At 41.0% G+C, this 17,460-nt stretch overlaps 1 protein-coding gene across 1 annotated transcript in view; it reads right to left on the bottom strand.

Annotated features, from left to right (window-relative positions):
* The window catches only part of Ntf-2 (nuclear transport factor-2), a 65,701-nt gene that overhangs the window by 27,199 nt on the left and 21,042 nt on the right, over nt 1-17,460 (bottom strand). The window contains exon 3 of the mRNA XM_071664297.1: nt 10,499-10,597. Within this exon, the coding sequence (XP_071520398.1) occupies nt 10,499-10,597 (99 nt within the window). The remainder of the gene's footprint in view (nt 1-10,498; nt 10,598-17,460) is intronic.

The following is a 17,460-nucleotide window of genomic DNA, read 5'->3' on the forward strand; positions in this document are numbered from 1 at the left end:
AAACATTCAAACATATTTTAAATACACTAAACACTGTTACGGTTATGATACATTCAGACCATAATCTTAAAGCCCATTTCAAAAACATGTAGATTTCAGTAATCTGTGCATAACTTGGTCCCAAATGTTATCAATTTTTGAATCTCAACAAGTGCTGGCAAGGAAACCAATGTTCCACTGTAGCTTACCAGATACAGGGTAAGTATATGTGAGAGAAAACTGAAAAAACAGTGCACTTGATTCATCCTAACACAGCATGGATACATTCTTTCATGACTTTATTTATGCATCTGACAAATTAATGTCTAGAATAATTTTGGAAAAATAGCACATCAAATCAAAAGACTTAATTTATGAAGAGGGATTAAGGAAGTCTCTAACTATAAGAAAATTTATAGTAGTGCCAAATACAACGGTCAGTGGAGGAAAATGTTTTAACAAGACCTTAGAGGAAAAGCAACAGCATCTGTATTCTTCATAACATCCACAATATACAGACATAAAAGAAGGCATAGTAAGATATTTCACAAATGAAAAGAGTACAAGATGCTACACACAGGCAGCAGACAAAGTGCAAAAAGGAAGACATGGGCAGGGGAGAATCTCATGGATCTAGATAGATTAAAAAAAAGCATCATGAAAATATAGGTGATACGATGGTTACAACCTAAAGATGGCAAATGGAAAGGAAAGATGTGAAGAAGAGAGAGCTTAAAGACATACCATAATCACAAATGAAGAGCCAAAATATGGAGAACACATATATAAAATCATCTGGTTTAAAGAAAGAGTGAAGTGATGATACTTTCACACAATATAAAAGTGATGACGAATATGAATAATATGAAAGCACCCACAAACACTACTGTATCTGCTGGTCACCATCTAAGCAAGAGGAAATCAATTAGTCAGAAAGAATTCGACATCTCAAAGGTAATATCAAGGGGAATAAACTTTTGAATTGCCATGAAGGATTAAGAATCTACAACCTATTATGAGGACAAGAAACAAACAATTTTGCATGACAACAAATTCAGATTATCAAAAACAATGTACTTGGGTTAAAGGCCTTTCACCAAGGAAGAAACACAAAAATTAAGCTTACAGAAATACCTTGGAATATACCAAAAACAGTTTCTTCTATTCATACATTTTCCCCATTTCCTTAAACACTGCAGTAGTGCCAGGAGCAGATGAAGATATGGCCTCATGCAACCACCAACATTCAAGATATCAAACAAAACTTCAGGATAGTCCTGTGAAAGAGGACAAGCTATCTAATGTACTCTCCAAAGGTAGGAGAGAAAGAATTCTATCTCTGTATTCCTTGCATGTCGCAGAAGGCAACTATAGTGGGTGGGAACAAGGGGCTGAACCGCCCTTCTTGTATTTCAATTTCTAAAAGAAGAAATAAAATAAGGAGCAAAGCAGGGAGTACTCACCCTCCTTGAAGGCAAAGGCTGGGGTGTCTAAATATGTGTGGATGTCACCAAGACGTGAAGAAACGATAAGTAGGAAGAATGTTTGAGGAAAAAACCTGATGTTCTGGCCCTCAGTGAAACAAAGTTCAAGGGTAATACAGAGGAATGGTTCAAAAATGCCTAAGGAGTAAAGTCATTGGCTGGTGAGAGGACAAGAGCTAAGGAAGGAATATCACTACTCCTAAAACAGATAAAAAAGCAGTAACACTATTCCTAAAACAGGAGTTGTGGGAGTGTGTGATAGAGTTAACATGACTACATCCTAGATTCATGTGAGAGACAGGTGATCATTAGTGATTATGCACCCAGCCATGAGAAGAAAGATCACGAGAGGCAAGTATTTTGGGAGCAGCTGAGTGAGTTTGTCAGCAGATATGATGTATGAGACTAGATATTAGTGATAGGTAAGCTACATGAAAGATGATTAATGTGGCAGCTGAGAGAACAATTGGGGGGATGGGGTATTCAATTTTATGAATGAAAATGAAGACCTTGTGGAGTTGTGAGCAGGTAAACAACTGGTGACTGGGAATTACCTGTTTTAAAAAGAGGGACATACAAAAATCTACAGATTTAAGCAAGCATTACTGGATTACATATTAACTGATAGGTGTGTAAAACGGAGACTTGGATGTAAATGCATTGAGAAGGGCAACTGGTGAAATGTCTGATCACAATTTTCTGGAGGTGAGGGTGAAGATTTGTAGAGGTTTTCAGAAAAGACGAAACAGTGAATTTAAGAAAAGAGCATGGAAAAGGGACTTGTGTGAAGAAATATCAAGAGAGAATGGATGTAGAATCACAAAAGGAATCTGAAAATTAAGCAAGAGGAATGGGTGAGGAATGGGAGGTATTTACGGAAGCAGTGATGGCATGTGAGAGAGATGCATGTGGCATGCAAAAGGTGGGAGGTGAGCAGATTTGAAAGGATAGTGAGTGGTGGAATGAAGAAGTTGCATGTGAAAGAGAAAAGAGAGGCATCTGGGCAGGACTTACAGGGGATGGGTGAAAAATATTTCTTTTTTTATGTTAGCTGAGATGGCACAGGCAGCTAAGGCCCTAATTAAGGGCATCACATGAAAGCAGAAGTGAGCCATATGGTGGGGGAGGGGGAAAAGGTTCTGTGAGCGCTGAAGAATGTGTGGAGGAAGAGCATGTCATCTCGGACAGCAAAAATGGGTATGTTTCAAGGAATAGTAGTTCCAACAATGTTATATGGTTGTAAAGCATGGGCTACATATAGGGTTGTATGGAGGAGGGTGGATGTATTGGAAATTAAATGTTTGAAGACAATATGTGGAGTGAGGAGGTTTGATTGAGTAAGTAATGAAAGGGTATGAGAGATGTGTGAAAATAAGAGTGTAACTGAGAGAGCAGAAGAGGGTGTGTTGAAATAGTTTGGACATATGGAGAAAATGAGTGAGAAAAGATTGACAAAGAGGATATATGTGTCAGAGGTAGAGGGAACAAGGAGAAGTGGGAGACCAAATTGGAGGTGGAAGGATGGGATGAAAAAGGTTTTGAGCGATCAGGGCCTGAACATACAGGAGGGTGAGAAGCTTGCATGGAATAGAGTAAATTGGAATGATGTGATACACCGGGGTACTGTCAATGGACTGAACCAGGGCATGTGAATGTCTGGGGTAAACCATGGAAAGATCTGTGGGACCTGGACGAGGATAAGGAGCTGTGGTTTCGGTGCATTACACATAACAGCTAGACAATGAGTGTGAACGAATGTGGCCTTTTTTAAAAAAAGACTCTTCCTGGCACTACCTTGCTGAAAGGAGGGAGGGCAGGGAATACAGAGAGAATAAGTGAGGAAAGGCTGCCAAAGAGGATATATGTGTAAGAAGTGGAGGGGACAAGAGAACAGAGAGACCGAAATTGAGATGGAAGGATGGAGTGAAAAAGACTTTGGGCAATTTCGGCCTGAGCACACAAGAGGGTGAAAGGTGTGTAAGGGACAGAGTGAATTGGAGCCATATAGTATACAGGGATTAAAATGTCAATGGACTGAACCACAGCATGTGAAGCATCCATGGTAAACCACAGAAAGTTCTGTGGGGCCTGGTAATGGACAGGGAGCTGTGGTTTCAGTGCATTACATGTGACAGACAGAGAATGGATGTGAGCAGATGTGGCCTTTCTTCATCTGTTCCTGGCGCTACCTCTCTAACATGGGACATGACGAGAAAGTATAAAAGGTTTAAATAAGAAAATCCTAAGGGATGAGTACTGAAAGATTCAAAAGCAACATTGATGAATGGTTAAAAGCACTTCAGGATGAACTTAGGATCAATAATTCCATGATGTACAAGGCGATGGATGAAAACAGTATCAAGCTAAACTAATCCTGCCTGTTAGCACAATCTCATCAGAGATACTCACATTTGTAAATAATTCCTTATATAACCATATATAGACAAAGCTAAAAAAGTATGGTCATATGCTCAACTGATAAGCTCTGCTGATGAACACACAACAGAGTGATAAGAGGAAAAGGAGAAAAAGAAAAAATATAAAATGGAGTAAATGAAACTTGACATCATAGGATAATCAACAAGATAAAGTTGATACATTAAAAGGGTCCACAAGTGATGAGTGTTAGTGAAAATATGACAAAAGCTCTATATCATATACAAAAAGCTGAAATTAGAAGACAACTCTGAATCATTTCCAATTATGAGTCAGATAAAGAGTGACATGATAATGAGAACTTCCATACCTACCTCAGTTTGTCTGACAAAATTTTGCCTAAAGGGATATGCCAGCTTATAATGTTCATCCTACGTCATGTCAGATGCATACTACTGTTTCTCCATCACAACACACATCCCATAACTATCAACTCTAGATCCACCTAAGACTAACCTTAACTACATTTCGCAATTTCTTTTATTTATATTTATTTATTTTGCTTTGTCGTTGTCTCCCGCGTTTGCGAGGTAGCGCAAGGAAACAGACGAAAGAAATGGCAAAGCCCACCCCCATACACAATGTACACACATACACGTCCACACACGCAAATATACATACCTATACATCTCAATGTACACATATATATACACACACAGACACATACATATATACCCATGCACACAATTCACACTGCCTGCCCCTATTCATTCCCATCGCCACCTCGCCACACATGGAATACCATCCCCCTCCCCCCTCATGTGTGCGAGGTAGCACTAGGAAAAGACAACAAAGGCCCCATTCGTTCACACTCAGTCTCAAGCTGTCATGCAATAATGCCCGAAACCACAGCTTCCTTTCCACATCCAGGCCCCACACAACTTTCCATGGTTTACCCCAGACGCTTCATATGCCCTGATTCACTCCACTGACAGCACGTCAACCCCGGTATACCACATCGATCCAATTCACTCTATTCCTTGCCCGCCTTTCACCCTCCTGCATGTTCAGGCCCCGATCACTCAAAGTCTTTTTCACTCCATCTTTCCACCTCCAATTTGGTCTCCCACTTCTCCTCGTTCCCTCCACCTCCGACACATATATCCTCTTGGTCAATCTTTCCTCACTCATTCTCTCCATGTGCCCAAACCATTTCAGAGGTTGAACCATTATGTGACATTCATTTTTCATTTCATTTCAAGCTAGAAGTTTCAGTTTTCTAATCATTTCTTACATTCTTCATTTTTTTTTTTTTTTTTTGCTTTGTTGCTGTCTCCCGCATTTGCGAGGTAGCGCAAGGAAACAGACGAAAGAAATGGCCCAACCCACCCCCATACACATGTATATACATACGTCCACACACGCAAATATACATACCTACACAGCTTTCCATGGTTTACCCCAGACGCTTCACATGCCCTGATTCAATCCACTGACAGCACGTCAACCCCGGTATACCACATCGATCCAATTCACTCTATTCCTTGCCCTCCTTTCACCCTCCTGCATGTTCAGGCCCCGATCACACAAAATCCAGATGTGTTAATTGACAGACGAAAGAAATGGCCCAACCCACCCCCATACACATGTATATACATTTCTTTCGTCTGTTTCCTTGCGCTACCTCGCAAACGCAGGAGACAGCGGCAAAAAAAAAAAAAAAAAAAAAAAATATATATATATATATATATATATATATATATATATATATATATATATATATATATATATATATATATGTCTGTGTGTATGTGTGTATATGTGCGTATGTATGTGTGTATGTATATTTTTTTTTTTTTTTGCTTTGTCGCTGTCTCCCGCATTTGCGAGGTAGCGCAAGGAAACAGACGAAAGAAATGGCCCAACCCACCCCCATACACATGTATATACATACGTCCACACACGCAAATATACATACCTACACAGCTTTCCATGGTTTACCCCAGACGCTTCACATGCCCTGATTCAATCCACTGACAGCACGTCAACCCCGGTATACCACATCGATCCAATTCACTCTATTCCTTGCCCTCCTTTCACCCTCCTGCATGTTCAGGCCCCGATCACACAAAATCCAGATGTGTTAATTGACAGGCGCACGAAAGAGAGACTTTTGGATGTTAATGTGCTGAGAGGTGCAACTGGAGGGATGTCTGATCATTATCTTGTGGAGGCTAAGGTGAAGATTTGTATGGGTTTTCAGAAAAGAAGAGTGAATGTTGGGGTGAAGAGGGTGGTGAGAGTAAGTGAGCTTGGGAAGGAGACTTGTGTGAGGAAGTACCAGGAGAGACTGAGTACAGAATGGAAAAAGGTGAGAACAATAGAAGTAAGGGAAGTGGGGGAGGAATGGGATGTATTTAGGGAATCAGTGATGGATTGCGCAAAAGATGCTTGTGGCATGAGAAGAGTGGGAGGTGGGATGATTAGAAAGGGTGGTGAGTGGTGGGATGAGGAAGTAAGATTATTAGTGAAAGAGAAGAGAGAGGCATTTGGACGATTTTTGCAGGGAAAAAATGCAATTGAGTGGGAGATGTATAAAAGAAAGAGACAGGAGGTCAAGAGAAAGGTGCAAGAGGAGAAAAAGAGGGCAAATGAGAGTTGGGGTGAGAGAGTATCATTAAATTTTAGGGAGAATAAAAAGATGTTCTGGAAGGAGGTAAATAAAGTGCGTAAGACAAGGGAGCAAATAGGAACTTCAGTGAAGGGCGCAAATGGGGAGGTGATAACAAGTAGTGGTGATGTGAGAAGGAGATGGAGTGAGTATTTTGAAGGTTTGTTGAATGTGTTTGATGATAGAGTGGCAGATATAGGGTGTTTTGGTCGAGGTGGTGTGCAAAGTAAGAGGGTTAGGGAAAATGAGTTGGTAAACAGAGAAGAGGGAGCAAAAGCTTTGCAGAAGATGAAAGCCAGCAAGGCAGCAGGTTTGGATGGTATTGCAGTGGAATTTATTAAAAATGGGGGTGACTGTATTATTGACTGGTTGGTAAGGTTATCTAATGTATGTATGACTCATGGTGAGGTGCCTGAGGATTGGCGGAATGCGTGCATAGTGCCATTGTACAAAGGCAAAGGGGATAAGAGTGAGTGCTCAAATTACAGAGGTATAAGTTTGTTGAGTATTCCTGGTAAATTATATGGGAGGGTAATGATTGAGAGGGTGAAGGCATGTACAGAGCATCAGATTGGGGAAGAGCAGTGTGGTTTCAGAAGTGGTAGAGGATGTGTGGATTAGGTGTTTGCTTTGAAGAATGTATGTGAGAAATACTTAGAAAAGCAAATGGATTTGTATGTAGCATTTATGGATCTGGAGAAGGCATACGATAAGAGTTGATAGAGATGCTCTGTGGAAGGTATTAAGAATATATGGTGTGGGAAGCAAGTTGTTAGAAGCAGTGAAAAGTTTTTATCGAGGATGTAAGGCATGTGTACGTGTAGGAAGAGAGGAAAGTGATTGGTTCTCAGTGAATGTAGGTTTGTGGCAGGGATGTGTGATGTCTCCATGGTTGTTTAATTTGTTTATGGATGGGGTTGTTAGGGAGGTAAATGCAAGAGTTTTGGAAAGAGGGGCAAGTATGAAGTCTGTTGGGGATGAGAGAGCTTGGGAAGTGAGTCAGTTGTTGTTCGCAGATGATACAGCACTGGTGGCTGATTCATGTGAGAAACTGCAGAAGCTGGTGACTGAGTTTGGTAAAGTGTGTGAAAGAAGAAAGTTAAGAGTAAATGTGAATAAGAGCAAGGTTATTAGGTACAGTAGGGTTGAGGGTCAAGTCAACTGGGAGGTAAGTTTGAATGGAGAAAAACTGGAGGAAGTAAAGTGTTTTAGATATCTGGGAGTGGATCTGGCAGCGGATGGAACCATGGAAGCGGAAGTGGATCATAGGGTGGGGGAGGGGGCGAAAATCCTGGGAGCCTAGAAGAATGTGTGGAAGTCGAGAACATTATCTCGGAAAGCAAAAATGGGTGTTTGAAGGAATAGTGGTTCCAACAATGCTGTATGGTTGCGAGGCGTGGGCTATGGATAGAGTTGTGCGCAGGAGGATGGATGTGCTGGAAATGAGATGTTTGAGGACAATGTGTGGTGTGAGGTGGTTTGATCGAGTAAGTAACGTAAGGGTAAGAGAGATGTGTGGAAATAAAAAGAGCATGGTTGAGAGAGCAGAAGAGGGTGTTTTGAAATGGTTTGGGCACATGGAGAGAATGAGTGAGGAAAGATTGACAAAGAGGATATATGTGTCAGAGGTGGAGGGAACGAGGAGAAGTAGGAGACCAAATTGGAGGTGGAAAGATGGAGTGAAAAAGATTTTGTGTGATCAGGGTCTGAACATGCAGGAGGGTGAAAGGAGGGCAAAGAATAGAGTGAATTGGATCGATGTGGTATACCGGGGTTGATGTGCTGTCAGTGGATTGAATCAGGGCATGTGAAGCGTCTGGCGTAAACCATGGAAAGCTGTGTAGGTATGTATATTTGCATGTGTGGACGTATGTATATACATGTGTATGGGGGGGTGGGTTGGGCTATTTCTTTCGTTTGTTTCCTTGCGCTACCTCGCAAACGCAGGAGACCGGCAAAAAAAAAAAAAAAAAAAATACAGACATATACATATATACACATGTACATGTTCATACTTGCTTGCCTTCATCCAATCCATTCCCAGCGCTACCCCGCCCCACGGGAAACAGCATCGCTACCCCCTGCTTCAGCGATGTTGCGTCAAGAAGACAGACAAAAAAGGCTACATTCATTCACACTCACTCTCTAGTTGTCATGTGTAATGCTTACATACAAATAAAAAATTTCAACACTATCTTTGTATCTATGGTTGTTAAACTTTTCAGAACCATACCAATCATTATAATCATCACAGCAATATGCTTATCAATATACCACTCCATGATCAACCACCTATCCCCCAGAAGTAATGAAAAAAAAAACTATACACGCTAAGCCATATCACCAACAAACACCAAAAAACATAAAAAAGATAAGCAAACTGAAATGATGCGACAAGCACTAAACATTTACCCTCCCATGCTGGGTTGTTCGGTTGCCAGCTAAGCAAAACAAAATAAATAAGCTGCACAGTGTTTAGATGTTCTTTACTAGTGAAGAAATGGTATACATGAACTATCATCAAATACCAAAGAAGTGAACTAAACAGTCTAGACAGGAGAGTTATATTCTATGCATGGCAACAAACAAGAAAAAAAAAATCTAGCACTACAAACAAAACAAAATGAAGGTAAAAAACAAACTTACAATAATTCCAAACAATATATCAAAAAGGCATCAAACAAAAACATCCAAGCCAAGAAAGAAAAAGAGAGACTGTTTAATGGTTTGCCCAGCAAGAGTACAAGTATGCAAGATGAGAAAACAAATACCTTGAAAAGAAGACAAGGAAAAACAGCCTAAATTTGTTCTAGATGATGCCAACATCAACAAAAATGCAAAGTCTTACTACATACTGTTATACAAGCAACATACATGGAGGCCATTATAAACTATCCCTGTCTTAAGCAAAATTTGATCATACATTAAGGCACAATCTCTTCACACATTTTCTCTCAACACTAACATCAGCACAGTAGTGTGTATGCTTTTCTCTAGCTCTACTCCTCATGAAGGAATTTCATGTGATTATCAACCTGGGTTAGTAAGTACAAAAAAGTATGGAGGGTTGAGGAACCAATTTCCCTTCAGCATAGCAATGGTTTCACCATATTCAAAATTAGTTTAGGATTAAGTCAGCCCTGACAACTTCACTTATTATTTGCCAAGCTAAACTTGGAAGGTGTGAACCATCATATTTAGTTACTGATTCATGTATGACTTTACAAATTCTTTAATATATACAGTGTGTCAGAGTTGTCCTTTTGACAGTGGCCTCTTAAGGGTAAGGCATCAAAGGATAAAAAGCAGCACTGGAGTTCACCAATTATAGACTCTTTTGCCATGGTCACCCCCATAAGGGAATTCAAGGGGAGAATGAGCATCAGAGACACAGATAGCTACACAGATATACAAGTCATAACAAATGTCCCTAGAGCTACTTTGTATCTATATAGAAAAAATTTCTCTAAGTAAATCTAAGTTTTGTCATTCATTCTTTATCCACATGCCATACTTGTTACCTCTTATACTTAGCAAGCTTACTTTTTACTGTTCCTAAATTCAGTCTTTAAGACTTTTCATTGTAGTCCAGTGACATGTTAACATTCTTTCATGTCTTAAAACACTTGTGTTAAAATTCATATAACCCCAGTGTCTATGGTTCAAGTAATCCTCTTACAAGTGGCAGGAAGGTCAAACTACGTAACAGGTAGAATTCTTCACAAAATATTCATAACGAAGATGTTGGTTCCTGAATACTCAAGGGTATGGAGATGATCAGCAACCAAAATACATAAGGAAGATTCTACAGGCATCACCCTCCTTTAACACTATAAAAAGGGACACAATACACTGACACAGAGGATAAAATATCTGAACAATTGACAGAGAGATAAATGATTCAACAATAATAATAGAAACAATTATCCTATTTTTAGAAAATATCTCGGCTATAATAATACTGTAGTTAGGTTCATTATTTGCCCACCTTAAGCTGGCCAAGAATATTGACCAAAACACCTCCATCAAAAGTGGGTTGGCAGTCGACAGTCGTAATTGCCCTTACAATTTTGGTGAATGTTAGACTCTGAAAAAATTTATGAAATTAGTATATCCCAAAAATAACATAAATTGGAAATCACAAGCTACAAAGAAATATATGGATAACATAAAATAAATAAAGAGCATACAAGTACAGATATGGCCAATACAAAGTTCCAGAAGACACACCACCTGCAAGTAAGTCAGAATAAAGATACAAAACAATATTTCACATGAAGAAATTGTCACACATCCCTTACCACTCCTGATGCTATACTGTTCCTCCTAATTTTGATGTTCTGTACATGCCACCACTTTTTCAATCACCATATTCCAATACAATGTAACACATTTATTCATTTATTCATCTATTTATTATACTTTGTTGCTGTCTCCTGCATTAGCGAAGCAGCGCAAGGAAACAGACGAAAGAATGGCCCAACCCACCCACATACACATGTATATACATACACGTCCACACACGCACATATACATACCTATACACCACAACGTATACATATATACACACACACAGACATATACATATATACACATGTACATAATTCATATTGTCTGCCCTTATTCATTCCCGTCGCCACCCAGCCACACATGGAATAACAACCCCCTCCCCCACAAGTGCACGAGGTAGCACTAGGAAAAGACAACAAAAGCCACATTCGTTCACACTCAGTCTCTAGCGGTCATGTATAATACACCGAAACCACAGCTCTCTTTCCACATCCAAGCCCCACAAAACTTTCCATGGTTTACCCCAGACGCTTCACATGCCCTGGTTCAATCCACTGACAGCATGTCACCCCAGTATACCACATCATTCCAATTCACTCTATTCCTTGCACATCTTTCACCCTCCTGCATGTTCAGGCCCCAATCACTCAAAATCTTTTTCACTCCATCTTTCCACCTCCAATTGGGTCTCCCACTTCTCCTTGTTCCCTCCACCTCTGACACAATCTGGTCAATCTTTCCTCACTCATTCTCTCCATGTGACCAAACCATTTCAAAACACCCTCTTCTGCTCTCTCAACCACACTCTTTTTATTACCACACATCTCTCTTACCCTTTCATTACTTACTCAATCAAACCACCACACCACATATTGGCCTCAAACATTTCATTTCCAGCACATCCATCCTCCTCCGCACAACTCTATCTATAGCCCACGCCTCACAACCATATAACATTGACGGAATCACTATTCCTTCAAACATACACATTTTAGCTTTCCGAGATAACGTTCTCGCCTTCCACACATTCTTCAAGGCTCCCAGAACTTTCGCCTCCTCCCCCACCCTATGATTCACTTCCGCCTCCATGTTCCATCCACTGCCAAATCCACTCCCAGATATCTAAAACACTTCACTTACTCCAGTTTTTCTCCATTCAAATGTACCTCCCAATTGACTTGTCCCTCAACCCTACTGTACCTAATAACCTTGCTCTTATTCAAATTTACTCTCAGCTTTCTTCTTTCACACTCTTTATCAAACTCAGTCACCAGCTTCTGCAGTTTCTCACATAAATTAGCCACCAGCGCGGTATCATCAGCGAACAACAACTGACTCACTTCCAAAGCTCTCTCACGCACAACAGACTGCATACTTGCCCTTCTCTCCAAAACTCTTGCATTCACCTCCCTAACAACCCCATCCATAAACAAATTAAACAACCATGGAGACATCACGAACCCCTGCCGCAAACCTACATTCACTGAGAACCAATTACTTTCCTCTCTTCCTACTCGTACACATGCCTTACATCCTCGATAAAAACCTTTCACTGCTTCTAACAACTTGCCTCCCAAACCATATATTCTTAATACCTTCCACACAGCATCTCTATCAACTCTTTATCATATGCCTTCTCCAGATCCATAAATGCTACATACAAATCCATTTGCTTTTCTAAGTATTTCTCACATACATTCTTCAAAGCAAACATCTGATCCACACATCGTCTACCGCTTCTGAAACCACACTGCTCTTCCCCAATCTGATGCTCTGTACATGCCTTCACCCTCTCAATCAATACCCTCTCATATAATTTACCAGGAATACTCAACAAACTTATACCTCTGTAATGTGAGCACTCACCTTTATCCCCTTTGCTTTAAAAAATGGCACTATGCAATTCTGCCAATCTTTAGGCACCTCACCATGAGTCATACATTAAATAACCTTACCAACCAGTCAACAACACAGTCATACCCCTTTTTTAATAAATTCCACTGCAATACCATCCAAACCCGCTGCCTTGCCGGCTTTCAACTTCCGCAAAGCTTTTACAACCTCTTCTCTGTTTACCAAATCATTCTCCCTAACCCTCTCACTTTGCACACCACCTCAACCAAAACACCCTATATCTGCCACTCTATCATCAAACATATTCAACAAACCTTCAAAATACTCACTCCATCTCTTTCTCACATCACAACTACTTGTTATTACCTCCTCATTAGCCCCCTTCACTAATGTTCCCATTCGTTCCCTTGTCTTCCGCACTTTATTTACCTCCTTCCAAAGCATCTTTTTATATTCTCCCTCAAATTTAATGATACTCTCTCACCCCAACTCTCATTTGCACTCCTTTTCACCTCTTGCACCTTTCTCTTGACCTGCTTCTTTCTTTTATACATCTCCCAGTCATTTGCATTATTTCCCTGCAAAAATCATCCAAATGCCTCTCTCTTCTCTTTCACTAATAATCTTACTTCTTCATCCCACCACTCACTACCTTTTCTAATCTGCCCACCTCCGATGCTTCTCATGCCACAAGCATCTTTTCCGCAAGCCATCACTACTTCCCTAAAGGTGAGAACATTCTTCCCCCCCTCCCCTTACGTCCTTTGTTCTCACCTTTTTCCATTCTATACTCAGTCTCTCCTGGTACTTCTTCACACAAGTCTCCTTCTCAAGCTTACTTACTCTCATCACTCTCTTCACCCCAACATTCTCTCTTCTTTTTTGAAAACCTCTACAAATCTTCACCTTCGCCTCAACAAGATAATGATCAGACATCCCTCCAGTTGCACCTATCAGCACATTAACATCCAAAAGTCTCTCTTTCGCGCACCTATCAATTAACACGTAATCCAACAACACTCTCTGGCCATCTCTCCTACTGACATACTTTTTTTTTTTTTTCTTTGTCGCTGTCTCCCACGTTTGCAAGGTAGCGCAAGGAAACAGACGAAAGAAATGGCCCAACCCACCCCCATACACATGTATATACATACATCCACACACGCAAATATACATACCTACACAGCTTTCCATGGTTTACGCCAGATGCTTCACATGCCCTGTTTTAATCCACTGACAGCACGTCAACCCCGGTATACCACATCGATCCAATTCACTCTATTCCTTGCCCTCCTTTCACCCTCCTGCATGTTCAAGCCCCGATCACACAAAATCTTTTTCACTCCATCTTTCCACCTCCAATTTGGTATCCCACTTCTCCTCGTTCCCTTCACCTCCGACACATATATCCTTTTGGTCAATCTTTCCTCACTCATTCTCTCCATGTGCCCAAACCATTTCAAAACACCCTCTTCTGCTCTCTCAACCACGCTCTTTTTATTTCCACACATCTCTCTTACCCTTACGTTACTTACTCGATCAAACCACCTCACACCACACATTGTCCTCAAACATCTCATTTCCAGCACATCCACCCTCCTGCGCACAACTCTATCCATAGCCCACGCCTCGCAACCATACAACATTGTTGGAACCACTATTCCTTCAAACACCCATTTTTGCTTTCCGAGATAATGTTCTCGACTTCCACACATTCTTCAAGGCTCCCAGGATTTTCGCCCCCTCCCCCACCCTATGATTCACTTCCGCTTCCATGGTTCCATCCGCTGCCAGATCCACTCCCAGATATCTAAAACACTTTACTTCCTCCAGTTTTTATCCATACAAACTTACCTCCCAATTGACTTGATCCTCAACCCTACTGTACCTAATAACCTTGCTCTTATTCACATTTACTCTTAACTTTCTTCTTTCACACACTTTACCAAACTCAGTCACCAGCTTCTGCAGTTTCTCACATGAATCAACCACCAGCGCTGTATCATCAGCGAACAACAACTGACTCACTTCCCAAGCTCTCTCATCCACAACAGACTTCATACTTGTCCCTCTTTCCAAAACTCTTGCATTCACCTCCCTAACAACCCCATCCATAAACAAATTAAACAACCATGGAGACATCACACACCCCTGCCGCAAACCTACATTCACTGAGAACCAATCACTTTCCTCTCTTCCTACACGTAAACGACACGTGAGGAATGTGTGGGAAGTATTCTTTCTCCCCTATCCCCAGGGATAAAATTTAACATATATATATAAAAAAAACTTATATATCATGTGTCGTAGAAGGCAACTAAAGGGGACGGGAGCAGGGGGCCAGAAACCCTCCCCTCCTTGTATTTTAACTTTCTAAAAGGGGAAACAGAAGAAGGAGTCATGCGAGGAGTGCTCATCCTCCTCGAAGGCTCAGATTGGGGTGTCTAAATGTGTGTGGATGTAACCAAGATGAGAAAAAAGGAGAGATAGGTAGTATGTTTGAGGAAAGGAACCTGGATGTTTTGGCTCTGAGTGAAACGAAGCTCAAGGGTAAAGGGGAAGAGTGGTTTGGGAATGTCTTGGGAGTAAAGTCAGGGGTTAGTGAGAGGACAAGAGCAAGGGAAGGAGTAGCATTACTCCTGAATCAGGAGTTGTGGGAGTATGTGATAGAGCGTAAGAAAGTAAATTCTAGATTGATATGGGTAAAACTGAAAGTTGATGGAGAGAGATGGGTGATTATTGGTGCATATGCACCTGGGCATGAGAAGAAAGATCATGAGAGGCAAGTGTTTTGGGAGCAGCTGAATGAATGTGTTAGTGGTTTTGATGCACAAGACCAGGTTATAGTGATGGGTGATTTGAATGCAAAGGTGAGTAATGTGGCAGTTGAGGGAATAATTGGTATACATGGAGTGTTCAGTGTTGTAAATGGAAATAGTGAAGAGCTTGTAGCTTTATGTGCTGAAAAAGGACTGGTGATTGGGAATACCTGGTTTAAAAAGCGAGATATACATAAGTATACGTATGTAAGTAAGAGAGATGGCCAGAGAGCGTTATTGGATTACGTGTTAATTGATAAACGCACGAAAGAGAGACTTTTGGATGTTAATGTGCTGAGAGGTGCAACTGGAGGGATGTCTGATCATTATCTTGTGGAGGTGAAGGTGAAGATTTGTGGGGGTTTTCAGAAAAGAAGAGAGAATGTTGGGGTAAAGAGAGTGGTGAGAGTAAGTGAGCTTGGGAAGGAGACTTGTGTGAGGAAGTACCAGGAGAGACTGAGTACAGAATGGAAAAAGGTGAGAACAAAGGAGGTAAGGGGAGTGGGGGAGGAATGGGATGTATTTAGGGAATCAGTGATGGATTGCGCAAAAGATGCTTGAGGCATGAGAAGCGTGGGAGGTGGGTTGATTAGAAAAGGTAGTGAATGGTGGGATGAAGAAGTAAGATTATTAGTGAAAGAGAAGAGAGAGGCATTTGGACAATTTTTGCAGGGAAAAAATGCAAATGAGTGGGAGAGGTATAAAAGAAAGAGGCAGAAGGTCAAGAGAAAGGTGCAAGAGGTGAAAAAGAGGGCAAATGAGAGTTGGGGTGAGAGAGTATCATTAAATTTTAGGGAGAATAAAAAGATGTTTTGGAAGGAGGTAAATAAAGTGCGTAAGACAAGGAAGCAAATGGGAACTTCAGTGAAGGGGGCAAATGGGGAGGTGATAACAAGTAGTGGTGATGTGAGAAGGAGATGGAGTGAGTATTTTGAAGGTTTGTTGAATGTGTTTGATGATAGAGTGGCAGATATAGGGTGTTTTGGTCGAGGTGGTGTGCAAAGTGAGAGGGTTAGGGAAAATGATTTGGTAAATAGAGAAGAGGTAGTAAAAGCTTTACGGAAGATGAAAGCCGGCAAGGCAGCAGGTTTGGAGGGTATTGCAGTGGAATTTATTAAAAAGGGGGGTGACTGTATTGTTGACTGGTTGGTAAGGTTATTTAATGTATGTATGATTCATGGTGAGGTGCCTGAGGATTGGCGGAATGCTTGCATAGTGCCATTGTACAAAGGCAAAGGGGATAAGAGTGAGTGCTCAAATTACAGAGGTATAAGTTTGTTGAGTATTCCTGGGAAATTATACGGGAGGGTATTGATTGAGAGGGTGAAGGCATGTACAGAGCATCAGATTGGGGAAGAGCAGTGTGGTTTCAGAAGTGGTAGAGGATGTGTGGATCAGGTGTTTGCTTTGAAGAATGTATGTGAGAAATACTTAGAAAAGCAAATGGATTTGTATGTAGCATTTATGGATCTGGAGAAGGCATATGATAAGAGTTGATAGAGATGCTCTGTGGAAGGTTTTTAGAATATATGGTGTGGGAGGCAAGTTGTTAGAAGCAGTGAGAAGTTTTTATTGAGGATGTAAGGCATGTGTACGTGTAGGAAGAGAGGAAAGTGATTGGTTCTCAGTGAATGTGGGTTTGTGGCAGGGGTATGTGATGTCTCCATGGTTGTTCAATTTGTTTATGGATGGAGTTGATAGGGAGGTAAATGCAAGAGTTTTGGTAAGAGGGGCAAGTATGCAGTCTGTTGTGGATGAGAGAGCTTGGGAAGTGAGTCAGTTGTTGTTCGCTGATGATACAGCGCTGGTGGCTGATTCATGTAAGAAACTGCAGAAGCTAGTGACTGAGTTTGGTAAAGTGTGTGAAAGAAGAAAGTTAAGAGTAAATGTGAATAAGAGCAAGGTTATTAGGTACAGTAGGGTTGAGGGTCAAGTCCATTGGGAGGTAAGTTTGAATGGAGAAAAACTGGAGGAAGTAAAGTGTTTT

Source organism: Panulirus ornatus, chromosome 8, assembly GCF_036320965.1.
Source record: "Panulirus ornatus isolate Po-2019 chromosome 8, ASM3632096v1, whole genome shotgun sequence".
NCBI lineage: Eukaryota > Metazoa > Arthropoda > Malacostraca > Decapoda > Palinuridae > Panulirus > Panulirus ornatus.